This window comes from Ochotona princeps, chromosome 14 (assembly GCF_030435755.1).
Source record: "Ochotona princeps isolate mOchPri1 chromosome 14, mOchPri1.hap1, whole genome shotgun sequence".
NCBI lineage: Eukaryota > Metazoa > Chordata > Mammalia > Lagomorpha > Ochotonidae > Ochotona > Ochotona princeps.
Window position 1 is genome coordinate 9,616,050 of NC_080845.1, and position 15,680 is coordinate 9,631,729.

At 53.4% G+C, this 15,680-nt stretch overlaps 1 protein-coding gene across 13 annotated transcripts in view; it reads right to left on the reverse strand.

The window, feature by feature from the left end:
- The window catches only part of DAB2IP (DAB2 interacting protein), a 165,077-nt gene that overhangs the window by 32,547 nt on the left and 116,850 nt on the right, over positions 1–15,680 (reverse strand). The window contains exon 1 of one of the 13 annotated variants that reach the window (XM_058672236.1): positions 4,803–5,063. The exons of 10 other annotated variants lie outside the window; for them this stretch is intronic. Coding sequence is in view for 2 of the 3 variants with exons in the window: in XM_058672232.1 (XP_058528215.1) it covers positions 4,063–4,229 (167 nt within the window). In the remaining variant the exon portion in view is untranslated. Of the gene's footprint in view, positions 1–4,062; positions 4,526–4,802; positions 5,064–15,680 lie in introns of those variants that run through there. 2 more of the 13 variants (XM_058672232.1, XM_004594968.2) reach the window with 2 other exon arrangements.

The window sequence follows — 15,680 nt, forward strand, 5'->3', positions numbered from 1 at the left end:
GGCAGGTCTGCTGGCACGCCCCATAGAGTAGGGGCACTTTGTGTCTGGGTCTCTTCTCATCTGGACTGCAGAGCAAGAGGGGACCGGCAAGGGCCTCTGGCCTCTCAAGCCCAGGCCTCAGGCCAAGCTGGCTAGGGTCTTCTTGCTACCTGGGTTCCCTAATCGCCAAAGAGGGGCAGAGCCTGCCCAACTGCATGAACAAGAGTAGGAAGAGGAGGGGGAGCAGGCACCTGGGGAAGTCTGACAAGAATAGTGGCTCCACCTGGCACCTGTATTGATGGGGCTGGCAGCAGCAGTACCTAACTCTAAGGCAGGGGGGGAAACATCTTCCTTGCCAAGGATCATTTATAACACTGGATATTGATAACATCCTTTGTGAGCCGTACAAAATCATCAACTTAAAACTTGGCCTGCTACAAATTTACGCGATTTGGAGTCCTAACTGCAGTTGCCTTGGCAGAACCAAGCCTAACGGGCTGGACCTTCCCCACCCCTCCTTTATCAGAAAAGCCAAGGGCAGCTGGAGGCCTTAGGTTCAGCTCTGTGGGGGGCATGGCCACTCAAGGATTTAACCCCCTCCTGTTGTTTCTACAAAGCCTGGAAGCCAAATAATTCTCAACAAGTTTGAGGATCCATAGCCAAGTGGTTAAGATCAGGGATTCTGAAGCCAGAGTGAATTCAAACCTAGACAATGCACTTGTAACTTGCGTTTCTTAGACAACTTAAGTTGCCTCCCTGGGTCTCCCTCAGTTTCCATTTCTGTACAATGGGAATAACAGACTTTGCTCTCTGAGCAGTGGGAAGGTTCTAGAACACAACCTGACTCAGAGTGGCACTGAGAGCGCACCGGCCTTCAGCAAGGCTGCCGGAAGCTGCCCCAGAATATGCTGGGAGGAAGCAAGCAGGAAGGCAGCTACATGGGCGGGTCCTTCTTTCTCTGGGCCTCAGCTGCTTTCTGTAAAAGGACTCCTAGTGACCAGATGCACGACTCCCCCTGCACCCCCTGCCCTTCCCCAGAAGGAGCCTGGCCAGCAGACCATGAAGACAAGACTAAGGCTGGGCCATGGCCCAAACCCTTGGAAGCCTGAAGAACCTGCCTCAGCTGCTCAGAACTGGCTGGCTGAGCTCTGCTGGGTGGGAGGGCAGCAGAGTAAAGGCAGGGCTCCAAGTCATCTCCCTCAGCCTCCCAGGGCTCACTGGAGCTCTGTTCCCCAGGGGTCTCCCACAGCAAGTGGTCCTGTCCTACTGGCTTTGCAACATGAGAGCTGGGCATTGGCTACACAAGCTGTATAGACAAACTCCTCCAACACAGGGATCTCCAGAGCTGGACAAGGCTCAAAGCCAGCTCATTTGAGGCTCCTGGAGCCTCATGGGGCTGGGAGTGGCAGCAGAGGAGACAGACGCTTGGGAGGCAAGGCATCTGTCATCACTCCCAAGCAGCAGTTGGAGACCCAGGTATCTTAACCCACCCTGTGGTCAGTAAGGAAAGACCTGTCTTGGTCTAAGACCTTGTGTGGGGGTTCTCCAAGGCAGGGCTGCAATTCTGTGTTGCTTAGCAACCGCAGAGGTCCAAGTCCCATCATGTTCCCAAGCCTCAGTTTCCTCACATACAACATGGAGCAATACACAGGCCTCTCCAGAACTCAGATTAGCAAGATGCAGACCAAGCATTTAACACAGCAACTGGGAGCCCACAAGACTCCAACAGCTTAGTGTCACTCATTCAGCACATTGAGAACCTGCCAGGGATCATCAGCCTGTGGATGGTCCACACCCCTGCAGGGCACAGCAAACACAGCCAGCAAAGCCATAGGGACCAGAAACACCCTGGCCACAATAGCCTGTGGAAGCTCTGAACCCATACACACAGAGCCATCCTCCAGAGAAGGGCCACTTAACGTGCAGGGAGTGCAGCTCTGCCCAGGGAAAGCTACTGGAGCAAACATGCTCAGCTCACTCAGGGAGAGGCCTGGGGGCCACGGAGAAGCTGGGGCAAGGAGTAAGTCAGAAAAAGTGAGACAGACACGGGACAGTCAGCAGGAGGAGATCGTGAAGGGAGTGAATCGGAAAAGTGTTCAGTATCACTTGGGGGTATTCTGGAGGGTCCATTCAGCCTTCCTAAAGCTGGGGGCTCTGCAGGAAGATTCTGCTGCGTGGGTAAGGCTGAGATCCGCACAGTAAGCAGGTGGATTACAGATTCCTTAAGCTCCTGCCTAGCCTTGCCTGCCCCCTCTGCAGCTTCCCAGATGGAGGGCCCGGCTCACCACACTCTCCTCTGCCCATGGCCCCTCCTGACCCCCTCCTTTTTAGCACACCTATCAGTCTGGACCCCACTGTTTCTCTTCCTAGCAGAGTCAGCTTCCTCCTGCAAGCCAAGTCCCACTCTGGCCTTTTCCCCTCCAGGTTCTGGAGGGTCCAGGCCCCTTCCTGAGCCAATGCTACCCTTTAGTGACCTCATCCACTTCTGCTTCCCTGGGCTCCCGATTCTGAATTTACATCTCAGGCTCTGTCTTGGTCTAAGTCCCAGATTCACATAACTAAACACCAGCCCCACATCCCTTCTGGGATGCTTCACAGATTCCAAAGTGGAGCCTGTCTTGCTGGCAGAGCTATGAGCAACTCCTTTCTGCTTGCTGTTAAGAGTTTAGTCCATCCTACTGCCACCTGCTCACCGCTTCTCCCTCCCAGCTCACAGTCCAGGCTGCCTCCCTGCTACTCCACCACACCTTCCCCATCACCTACTCTGCCAGGGAATCAGAGGGACCTTTGAAAACGCCAATCAGATTGCTGGCATTGTTGGCAAAAACCTTCCAGTGAACTCTAAACAAATCCCCAACTACTTCAGCAGGTCTAAGCAGCCAGTGGGAGTGGCCTGCTATCCTTTGACCTCACTATGCAACACCATGCCCCCACGCTACCATTTTTCCCGCTACCACTTTCCCGCCAGAGACTTTGTACTACTGGCTGCCGCCTGGGCCAGCAGTTCCCTGCTCTCCAAATGGCTGGCTGCTCCATCTCCATGGGCCCCTGCCCCACCCCTGCAACTCCCAGGTGAAATACTTGGCTAGCTTCCTTCACAGCATCTTATTCATTCAGCCAGCAAATATTTATCGAGAGCAAACTATGTGCAGGCTCTATTTCAGGCACTGCGAATACAGGTGCCACCTTACCCCGCCTCATGCTTTATGTTTCAACAGGGGAACTTCACCCATTCTGGAATGACTTTTTTTTTTTTTTAAATCCTCATCCATTTGGCTCTAAGGGCAGCCAGCTCTCATGATCTTTGGGCCCCAGGTGGGCAGCTTCAGAAATGTTACAGCTTGGTAACCCCAGTCCTTTTAGATGGAAGACAGATAAGCAATCAGGGAAAGCTTCCTGAAGAGGTGAGGTTTGAACAAAGCCAGCCCACATCTCCCTGCCAAAGGTAGGAAAAAAGGGGAAAACAAAATTTTGTGTTTTCCAGCACGGATGTTCTTTGCTTTAGCAAGAAAAAAAAAAATCCTACTCCAAAACTCTTTACTTTTTATTAGTGTCTGGCTCAATAAAAGTCTGAAGCGTAAAGCTTCCCTCCTGCAATACTAACTGCAAGGAGACCGGCTGGGATGATGAAATCTGTCTCCCAGAGGCAGGGGCAGAGAACAGGTGGCTGGGGGCACAGGAAGTGTTGTGCTGGCCACAGCCTGTGCTGAAAGCCCCATCCTCCCCACCTACCAACCCCAAGGCCCAGATCAGCTGCCAGATTGCTTCTGCCCACCTCCCAGACTCCCCCCAGCCACACCGGCCTCCTGGGTACTACACTTACCCCCCTCCCAAGCTCCCAGGCGCAAGGCTTGGCTCTAACCCCAACCTCCACTCCTCCCAATCTCTGATGGGGATTCTCTCTCAGTCCCCAAGGTCCAGCATGGCACAGGCCCTGCAGAGAGATTCAGGCAAACCCACGCCCCTGGAGATAAACAGCCTCTATCCAGGCAGACCCCACCCCTGACAGGAGACCCACCTGCCTGGATGGGAGACCTCCTTCTCCCTTCTGCCCTCCCATTCTCCACCAAGCCACTCACAGACCTTTGCAGTGAGCTTGCAGGTCTCTCTGCAGACACATGGTTGCACCCCTGTGGTCTGGGGACCAGGACTGGCTTGCGACAGCCAGATCTCCACAGAGTAGCCCTTCCAGGTCGGCCCAGAATCTTGCCAAGGTTGTCACTGAGGAGTCCGAGGCCACAGAGGCCCATTCCTGAGGGTGCCGTGTGCTTGGGCGCCTTTGCTCACTGCTCTGAGGCCCCTGCGCCAGGGCCGGCATCCGAGGGGTGAGCTCAGAAGGGATCCCCCTTCCTGCAAAGAACACACTGAATCTGAACCTTCCAAGCTGAGAGTTCAAAAATTACTTTTAAAAAACCTCAGTGTTAACAACACCTAGAGATTTCCAGGTCCTCCAGGGAACAAGTCGAAAATTACAGTCTTCCATCCAGGTAACCACAAGGCACAAACTCCAAGCCCAAGAAGCCTAGGAACACTCCCGGAAGCCAACAGCCTCTTCAAGCCACAAGGAAAGTCTCCCGCCTTCTGCCAGGCTGCTCTGCCCAGGAAGCTGGAGGAGTAAGACCCAGCGCTCCCTCCCACGCCCCGCCCCCAGCATACTGCCCCACCTACCGACCTGCCCGCAGGGGCCCCGCCTCTGGGCCTTGCAATGGCTGGTTTCTCCTCATTCTAATGGCAGATCAAAAGCCTGTCCTAGGAGACCTCGGGAAGAATTCCAGCTGCAAGGGCAACTCCACCCACTGCTGCGTTCTCTTCATAGCACTCACCTGAAGTCACCTTGCTTGCTTCTCTGCCTTCTCCCACCATGACAATGCCAGCTAGGCAAGAGCCTTTACCTGGTCACCCCAGTAATAAGCCGGCACACATGGAATCAGCGCCTGGTACAGAGCGGGCACTTGATGGATGAAATGAATGGGTGTACTTTCCAAGCTGGAGTGAGGCAGACTTGCCACAGCTGTTTTAAGGAGCCCCGTAACAAGACAATGGACCTGGCTGGTGTCCCCAACACTGCTCTGGGAGCATTCCGGACTTCCATAGGGCCAAACTCTCCTGGGCGGAAGTGGCCGGCGCCGGCCTCGCCCCACCCCCTGGCGTTCCTAGGCACAGCCCTCCCCGCCCAGACTGTCCCCACCCACCAGGCAACAGTCCTGGCTCCCCTTCCCAGGCCAGGTAGCACATGACATTCCATGGCCAGCTGCCCCCAGCTGCAGCCACTTTCTGCTTCCAGAACAGACACTGGAGCACACAGGGCAGGTGGGCCCAACAGTTTGCGCTTTGCGGTGTACACTGTTTCTACTCATGGGGCAGCCTCAGGACCCACCAGGGCAAACACATCCCTCCCCTGCATTCCCAAACACTGTCGAAAGCAAACAAACCTGAGGCCCAAACAAGGTCAGGCACTGCTCAGAGCCAAGGTGAAGGGCTGAATGGTGGACTCCTAACTATGTATCTGGACTTGGATTAGACCACCACGTTCCGCTAGCTGGGGAGGACCTGGGTTCAAGTTTCCACTTCAGGGATTTCTCCCAGGAACCTTCTGGATAGGCCAACGGGGCAAAGGGGAAGGAGAAGAGCAGGGAGACGTGGTCAGCAGAGGCGACCATGACTGAGGCTCCCAAGGTTCCAGAGGCCTGCAGGTAGGAACAGACTGCTGGGCCCAAATGCCACTCACCTGCCCTTCTGCAGGGTCATGCCCACCACACTGTGCCAAGGCCTTGCAGACCAGCCAAGTAGACACAGGTGCCCTTCCTGGTCACGAGAGAAGCCTCAGCACCACTTTCCACTGACTGAACCTCCGCCACATGCAGGGACCACTCCTCCTTCCCTCACAGCCAGACTGGTGGATGAACCTGATGCAGTACACCCAACTGCCACTGTAAATGCAGATAAACTGCGGTCGGTGCCAGGGAGGCCACTACCTAGCTCCTGGCCTCCTCCATGGGAGGCATCACAGGCCCCCATGTAGTCTATGGTAGGTGCAGCCTGCTTCAGTGCCTTAGCAAGCAACTTCCAAGGCCCTACTAAGTAGCAGTGTCAGGCACCTACTGTGTGCAGGCATGCAGGGACTAGCTTGAATGGGAAGAAGATTGACTATTTCAGAGATTTCATGGAGACCCCAGCAGCAGCCCCTGAGCTGGTAGGTCCCCAACTCACTTCACCCCCTGTGGGACCACTGGCTCTTTCCTGGGCATGGATGAGCCTGACCACAGGTGATCCAACACCACCCCACCTACCCACACCTGCACCTGACTGCCCCTCTCCCAGAACCCACTGGGCTCTAAGCCAGATGCTCCCTGGCTTCTGAGGGGGAATTCTGCCCTTACAGCTTTCATCACGGTCAATCCAGTGTCTTAATAGTTTCCCAGCTGGGAGAGGTAAGGATGAAGTCACAGAGCAGTCCTGGGGCCAGAGACACAGCCAAGGCAATAGCGAAGTAGCAAGAGAGCCCTGTCTTCCGAGCACCACCTCCAAGCACTGCTCCACCGAAGGCTCCAAGCCAGGCCTTCTCCACCGACCAAAACATTCATTGTAACCAGCAGGCCAGGCAGAGACCGTGACCACTTACAAATGCACAACAGCAAAGTTCTTGCATGAGTTAAATTAACCACTCAGAAAAGCAGGCATGTATGTACTAAGGTGTGAGGATGGTATGAGGGTCCTCCAAGGCTTCCTGCTGAAGTTTGATTCCCACTGTGAAGAGCGGAGAGGGGAAATCCTGATTCCACTCTAGTTAGACACTTTGAACGTGTCTGAGACTGGATGGGGTCACTGGGGTGGAGCCCTGTGACTGAATCCTGGTGGCTCCTGAAGAGAGAAACCAGACACACTCCTGTACTTGTCTCTTGCTGTGTGGGGCTGCGCACTCGCTCAGGAGCCTACCAGAAAGAAGCCAACACCAGATGCAGTCCCTTTCCTTGCACATCTAGAACCATGAATCCAAATTACCCTCACGATAACTTATTCAGAAAACAGACTAATCCAGTATGCCTCAGCCTGGACAAAGACTTGCACCTATTACTACTCTTATTATCTTGCTATAACAAAACAGGAGGTCTACCTCAGCATGTCCATCTCAGGTCCTAGGCTAATAGGTGATGACCCTGTCCACAGGGCCAGAGGATGTACAGTCCTGGTGGGTTCCCATGCACACCAGCTTGGTGTCTGTCCTAAGTCACTTCTGTATCTTCCAATTGCTGGCTTGGAAGTCTGCCTACCCCTGGCAGATGCCTTTCAGTCATCTTCATAATAACATGATCAGCCTTCTGTAGCCTCTGCTTCACATCTGTCGATCCAGCCAATCTCAGACGGAAAATATTTTGGGGAAAAATAACCCACACCTGTATTGAACAGACACAAGCTTTGTCCCTTGTCATTATTCCCTCAACAATGCATTGCAGCAACTATTCACACAGCACTTGCACTGTACTAGGCATTGGAAGCCATCTCAAGTTGACTTAAAGTATATGGGAGGCATGCATAGCTATATACACACAGTCATTTTATATAAACCATCTGGGCAACCTCACATTTTAGTACCGAGTTGAGGGTACGGATGTACTGGAACCAACCCTCCGGGCTACCAAGGGACAGTCTGTAGGTAACAGCACTGAGCAGTCACCATCCATGGCCATGAGGAACTGGGGGCATTTCAAAGGTTGCCCTGATCCAGCCATTCTGGTGGCAACAGCTCTTATGATCCGGCTTGCCTCATCAGCAGTCCCACCTACTCTACATTCCTCACTGTTCCATCAGTCCCGACCAGCCACAAGGCCCTCCTCTCCCACCCTTCCCTAGGCACGTCCTGCCCTTTTCCATGCCACATCCCTGCTTCCACCATCAGGGGCTTCGGAAGAGTCTACATCAGGAAGCAATTTCACTGCACCCCAGCCATAACTGATGAGGGCACATCAACATCTATGTGACTTTCTCACCAACAAGCCACACTGTGTCTTGGCATCTGCTGTGTGCCAGCCCCAGTGCTGGGTATTCTGCATACCTTCGCTTCTTTCATTCTCCAAAGAGCCACATGTTGGTGGTATCTATACTCTAACTAAAGATGAGGCTGAAGCAAAGACAGGTTGGAAAAGCTGCCTGAGGTCACACACAGCGAGTTACAGTGGGATCTGGGATTCCAAGCCCCAGGGCCCAGCCACTTCTCCAGTCCAGGGCCTCTGTTCTCCCCAACCCCAACTGCCCACTCACTTGAGCTGTTGTGAGCTGTTGGGGGTGTGTGGAGTGGTGGTGAATAAGTGCAGCCAGCCCATGGCTTCCCAGTTCCCTCCTTCCTCTCTATTTACTTGACACCCCTTGGTTCAGAGCCCCAGCCCCTCCCCTCTGGCTACTTCTGCTCACCACCAGCCTGGTTACGTCACCCCCATCTGTCAGATCCCTAACCAGTGTCTGTGGTGATGACTTCAGCTGCCAGAGCATCCTGGAACCCTCCCCCACAGTGATGTTGACACATGTCAGCTCCCAAAATGTAATGTTTCCATCAAAGCATCTGGTGGGAGTCAATTCCCACCCACGTGACAGCACCTCTGGAAAACAGTGAACTTAGTCAAACAAGCAATGAAACATGGTCAGCATTTCTTTTTCTGAGCTGTCACAGTGCCAAGCACCTGGCAACAGCCAGCAGTGTGCCAGGGACCGAATGCTACCACCAGGCAAGGACGCGGGTGCTACAGTTTATGCGTCTGTGACTGCTACAGTGTAAGTGGTGCTGGGGTTCATCTGTGGGCAGTCTCTCCCCAACCCTGCCTACTCCAATGCCCAATGTCCAGAGACACTACTGCTGCTCCCAGACACTGGCTGTGCTGCGTCACCCTCTGCCCAGTCCTCAGGTGCTGACCCCACTCCACCAACATGAAGCCCCGCCATTAGCAGTCCATGCCCACGAGCAGTCCAGTGCTTGAGTTCATGGCATGCTTTCCTGAAGGTTGGGGAATGAAATCTCCCTCGGCTGTTCCCAAGGCACCCAGCAGACCTGACATAACTGCAGGTGGCAGGAGGAGACTCTGCTCTGACCCAAGTCTCATGACTGTTAGAAGAGACCTAATGCTAGGCACTGTCGCCTATGAGGCAGGAGGTCAGCGGCTGCTGGCCAGCGCTGACATAGCCAACTTCAGAATTGTGTGAGCAGAGATGGGGGCTGGAGGGGTAGGTTAGCACTTCATCCCGCGTCTCTGTGTAAGCAGACAGCCACTCTGTGCCCAGATGGTATCTCTAGCTCCACTGCTTTCCCCCAGTGCCCTGCCCTGCTAAGATACCACAGTGCCTGCTTTCGGGGCAGGAGGCAGCCACTGCTCTGATCTCCCATGGCTATGCAAGGGTCTGTTCCACACATGCGTCTTGCACTGTGCTGCCAACTCTGGCACTACCACCTCTTCCCCAGGACATATGTCGAAGGTCAGATCACCGTCCCATTTTCTAGAAGGGAAAACTAGCTCCAGGTCACATAGCTAGGAAGAGGGTGACACCAAGATCAACACAGGGCTCCCGTCAGAAAGCTGTCAGCTTAATGGATAGGGGTGGACAACTCTGAATGATTGTGTGGACAATGTTTCCAGTTGGGGAACAAGGAGTCAGGTAAGGGTTCCTGGAAGACATGACTCTATCAAGCTCTGTGCTTGGCACATGGCACAGGTCTCATGGCCAGTGTGGTTAGTGCCAGACATGCCGCTGACACACCGCACAGTACCAACATGCTGCCCAGTCCTGGAGGTATGTCAAGGCAGGCCTCATACACAGAGTTGGGATCCCAAGTGCAGGGTTTGTCAAGGTCTCTGTCCCAAGTCCCAGAGTTTGTGATCCGGAACAGGGCTTCAGCACAGTTTGAGTCTCAGCTTACCTTTGTTCAGAAACTGTTTTGGGGGCTGGTGTTGTGAATGGTGGGGTAAGCCACTGCTGTGACATTTGCCAGTTCAAGTCCCAGCTGCTCCATTTTAGATCCAGACCCTACTAATGTGTCTAGGAAGACAGCAGAAGATGGCCCAAATGCTTGGGCCCCTGCACCCACGTGGGAGACCTGGGATGAAATTTCAGGCTCCTGGCTTTGCCTGGGTTAGCCCTGGCTTTTGTAGCCATTTGGGGGAGTAAAATCAGGGTGGAAGATATCTCTTTCTCTACTTATCTCTGCCTCTCCTGTGTAATTCTGCCTTTAAAAAAAAAAGCAAATACACCTTTAAAAAGAAAAAAAGAAAACTGTAAATAAAAATGAAACTGCTCATATTAGGCCTCCACTGTAGACTGCTGGGACAGTAAATGCCCAATACCCAAAGCCTGGGGCCCGGGAGGTAGGGACCGCATAAACTCGGGAGGCTGAACAGACACAGGTCCTGGGCCTGCTTCCGTAGCCTGCCAGGTTATGGGTTTCACTTGCAGGCTCCTCTCTTTCCAAGCCAGGCTTCCTGAAGAACGGCCACTGTCATGGAGTTATAATTGGTGAGGCTGGCGGCACAGGGCCCAGCAGACCCAGTGGGTGATGGTATTGTGGGGAAAACAGCTGAGCACAGCAAATATAGCTGCTGACCCAATTCAGTTCTGTTCTGTCTTCGAGAAAATAATTGAGTTTAAATGAATAGGTTTCTCCTGTCCCCTCTGGCCTGGGAAAGGGTGGAGAGAGAGAGGAGGAAGACAGGAGCAGTCCCTGGACTCACGGTTGGTTATTTTTGAGCCATCTAGTGTACGACAGGAGTCTTTCTTTCTCAGTGGCCAGTGGGGGTGGTGGTCAGAACAAGCTGAAAGGCAGCGACATGGAGGAAGCAGCACTATGGCATATAGTGAGAGTCGGGGGTCTAAGTCTTGGTCTCACGAACAGCTTCACGCAGTGGCCCAGCAGGTGCCTTCCAGACCCCAGGCTTCTTATCAATAGGAGGGACACCCCTCCCACCCCACACACACACATTCCCAATGTCCAGAGATGCTAATGCAAGGCCTTCCTTGCACAGAGGCCCAAGGCTGCCACACCTGGCTCATCAACGCCAATAGAAATCTATTGCTTCTAAGGTGAATGTTTCAGAGGTATTTAAGTGTTGATGAGGAATTTTAAACAAGCATACTGAGTAATTAAAGCTGCCCACTTCTGCAGACGAAACGGAACCTGTCTGTGGGCCATATCCGGCAGCAAACTTCCCACGTGCAGCCTCTGATTTAATGACAAGGAAGATCGAGCAATTTATGGCGTGGTAGTGTCCGATTTATTACCTTATCATTTTCTTTGGCTAATAGGGCAGGGCCAGTTCTGCCTATGTAGGAGAGGTGAGGACACGCTCCAACTGTAGGCCTCAGGGAAGGAGTGGGCACTCAGGGCACAGGCTGGGAATCCCACATCTCATATCAAAGTGTCTGAGTTTCAAGTCTCAGCTCCACTTGGCAGTTCAGCTTCCTACTAACGTACACCCTGGGGGGCAGCAGACAGCTCCTCACTTCCCTGCCTTCCATGTGGGAGACCTCGATTAGTTCCCAGCCCCTGGCTCCCACTTAATAAGCCTGTGGGCACTTGGGCGGTGAACCAGGGGATGTAGGTCCTGTTTCTGCCTTTCAAATAAATAAATATTAAAACAAACAAACAAAAACTCTTGAAGCCGGTGTGGTGGCTTAACTGTCTAATCCTGCACCTGCAAGAGCATGCATCCCATATGCCTGCTGATTTGAGTCCCAGCTGCTCCACTTCTGATCCAGCTCTCTGCTTAATGACCTGGGAAGGCAGCAGAGGGTGGCCACATGCCTCCGGCCCCTGCACCCACATGGGAGGCTAACAAGAAGATTGTGGCTCCAGCTTTGGATCAGCTCAGTCCTGGCCACTGCGGTGACTTCTCTGTAAAAATTTGTCTTGCAAATTAAAAAAAAAAAAGAAGCCTAAAACCCAAAACCTCAGGGGCGAACAGAGAGAGGCTGTAGAGTCCCACCAGTCCCAACCACAGGAAAGTAGCTGGGTATGCTGGGCCTGGCTTCCCCACCACCCCCCGCCCCAGAAGTCAGAGCTCACCTCCTGCCCAGTCCAATTCCATCCCAGGGTCTCAACTCCCTTTTTAGCAAAACGGGGTTTCTGAGAGCACCAAATGAGAAAGTCAGGAGCTCATGGGTGGGGAATGCACGTCAAGTGTCCCCAGAGAAGCAGTGCCACAGAAGGGAAGGAGTCTGTGGGGCTGGCACTGTCCCCTGGGCTCTTGGCTGTGAAGCAAAGGGAAGTCACCTAACCTCTCTGAACTTCAGGCTCATCTTCCATACCCAGGAGACAAGAATCTGTAGGACACAGAGCTGCTGCAAAGATCAAATAAATAATTGTCAAGTGCCTGGTAGGCTACCTGGTGTACGGCAAGGGATCAAAAACTGACATGCATTATTATGATTTTGGGAGAAAGCATGCCATAGAATCCTGACTGGGTGATCATGATAAAGGAAGCACAACCAGGCAAACTTGTTAAGAGATGAGGCCACCTATAATTAGCACAATCATTACATATGCAAATGGTGCCGCTTAGATGCTGCAGAAGGCTGTTCTTTGAAGTGTGTTTAAATAACCCGTTTCCCCTGGCTGCCTACCCTCCCCATCTTGTTTATACTACTAGTTTCATTAGCAAATATTTTCTCCTTAGAACACCTTTTTTTTTTTTTTTTTTTTTACATTTTTAAGATTTACTTGCAAGCAGGCAGACAGGGAGCGCCCATGCGCTGGCTCACTTCCCTAGATGTCTGCGACGGCAAAAGCCATTCCTGAGAGCAGGAACTTAGGGCAGGCAGGTCTCACATTCTGGTGGCAGGAACCCATCTACTTGAGCGATCACTGCTACCCCTGAGTCTGCATCAGAAGGAAGCTGCAAGCAGGGACCAAAGCCAGGTACTCCAATGGGGGACACGAGCATCTTAACTAACAGCTTATACAGGGACTCCCTGGGACATATTCAAATCCAGGAGGTCTTAAACTGTGTGAGCTCCCGTCCACCCCACTAGCAGTTGTTTCCAAGACAAAGTCTGGGGCTCTGTGGCCAACTGTAGGCTATTGCTGCCAGTCACCACCTCCTCAAACTCTTTTCTCAGTGGAGTAGGCAGAAGAACTTCCCCAGTGGGCTCCCCTCTGGGACATAGAACTCTCAGGGGAGGTGAGAAGGAGGGCTGTGTTTGTCACTTGGACCACGCCCCATATTGGAGAACACATGTGACTCAGGAATTCCCGGGAGGGCAGAGCGTTAACGCCCATCTCACACCTGGGAGGTCTCAGCCTTGGAGAGACAAGGACAGTGCACTGCCAGCAAGCTGGGTGTCTGTCACTGAAGCAGGCCTGGGTCAGTCTCCTCCCATCTACTCAACAAATGCACAGTAATCTAAAACCAATTACATAGACTCAAAACTGGGAGGCACCACGAGTCCAACCAGGTGAGGATGTGAATAAACAGAGGCAGAGATCCCCTGGGTAGCCGGCAGGGTCCCCCAAACAGCAAGCAGAGGAGCAGTGCCCTTGAGCCCAGAGCTGGGCACCCCAGGATTCTGCTTTTGCATGGAGATTTTCAGTAACAGTTCAACAATCCTGTCTTCCTCCTGCACTGTTGGATGGGTCCCTTAATCATCCCTGTATTCCCTGAGTGCAGCACAGACCCAATCAGAAGATGCTCCAAAGACATCTGCTGAACTCCACTGTTTTGTTACCAAAGCAGACAATGCCCCTGAGCAGCTGCAGCATTAACAATGGGTGTGGACAGGAGATGGGCGGTGGCTCAGAGGCCAGGGGGAGGGGAGCCCTCCCTGCACAGCGTAGTCCAGCCAGCCTCCACTAGGGAAAGCTCTTTTAGAGCATCCACATTCCACAGGCCTGTCCAACAGGTAGGTGGGCAGTAGCTGCTGAGTCCAGAAGCAAAAGGCAACACTGAAGTGCCTCCACAGACAGCTTAGACCTCACTTACCCCTAGGCTCAGACAGCCTCTTTGCTTTTCTCGAGCCTTCTCAGGCCCCAGACACTGAGGTCTGGAGAGATGATTTATTCAAGTTGTAAAGCTATGGAGAGCAGAACTCAAACATCCTGGCTCCTCCAGACACCTTCCCGCCCCACCTCATCCAGCTTTCAAAGACCTCAGGGAGCCTTGGTAATTATGGGGCGGCTAAGCACCCTCAGCCCTACCGTTTTGCCACTTTGGCCTTTGCTGAGCCACAATAGGTAACTCTCTGTGCAGGCACTGTGATAAGCCCTCCTCCTCCCACTTAAAACATGTTCATCCACACAAATATCCTGGGAATATAAAGGACTGGGAAACACAGGGCAGGTAACTTGTTCCAGGCCACAGCCCCAGAGGTGCAGCACTGGGACATATGAAAGTCAAGCCATTACCACGGCAGAAGGCCACTCCAGGTTGTGTGTGTGGGGGGTGAATAAGGAGCTTCCTTGCCAAGAGCTCCCACCCAACCCCTGCAGCAGGCAAGCCACCTTGCCATGGCTGCTCAGCCTTCCCCCCCAGCTCCAGCCCAAGGTGTCAGGGAATGCAGAGGAGGCAATGTGCTTTAGGCGACTGAGGCCCCTTAGCTGGCCAGAACCATCCTAGCTCAGCAAAACACCCCAAAAGCCTACTCTCCCCACGCCCCACCCATCCCCAGGTCACCAGAATGCCAGGAATAGGGCCTGGAATGTGCAGCAGTTTGCTAAGGTCAGCTAGCCCTGACACCAGGTCCTGAAGCGCAAGTGAGGGGAACACGGGGCAGTCTCGTTCTCTTCTTCCTCCCAGTCACCCTCTCATTCAGCCATGGGGCTGCTTCCCACATGACACATCTGACAGACCCCATCTCTTCCTAAAACACTTCCCAGCTACATGCAGGATCAGGATCAGATCCCTTTGCCTTCACACTTCCTTTCCTGCCATTTCTTAGGCCCAACACACACCCCACACCCAGCACCTAGCCTGCTGGAAAGCCCACCCTCCTTATCTCCAGGAAAGCTTCCCTGAACCTTCACCTCCACCTTTACTCTGTGGCCCAACAACAGGAGCCTTCCTTGACTTCCGGTGGAACCTTCACTTTTCGATGTCCACCCAGGCCCTTGGATGGAGGCTTTGCAGCCCCATGTGTCACATCCTGCCAGCAGGAGCCCTTGGGACGGACAGGGACTGAGTGGGACTGGCCCTGCTCACTGCACACAGCATGCATATAGGAAGCACCTAAGAAATGCTGGCTGAACTTGCTGCCCTGGCCTTCTCAGGGCCACTGAGGCCAGATCTAAGTGTCTGGGTGGGTGGACAGAGAAGTCTCCTGGGGGCAGCCATGACCATAAGTACTCCCAACCCCCAAGGCTAGATCAGACAAGGACCTGCCAACTGCTCTCCCAAGCCAGCTCATTAGGGGAAGCTGGACGGTGCCAGGCCCAATCATTCCATGGACTCCTGACAATGGCTGTGCTGAGAATCACAGGAGATGAAGTCATTGCTCCCTGAAATAGGCTGATGAAGAAGCCGTGACGACAACAAAACAGAGGATTGGACACACACACTCACTCACTCAGCACGTGTTTCTCCACCCTGGGAAGCCAGGCCAGGCTGAGCTCCTCTGAGAAATAGAAATTGTGCCAGGAAATGGAGCCAGCTCAAGGAGCCATGGATTCAGGTGGTGCAGCTGGCCCTTGGGAGGGCCTGGTACCCAGAGCACTCTCCTTTCAGACTACCTTG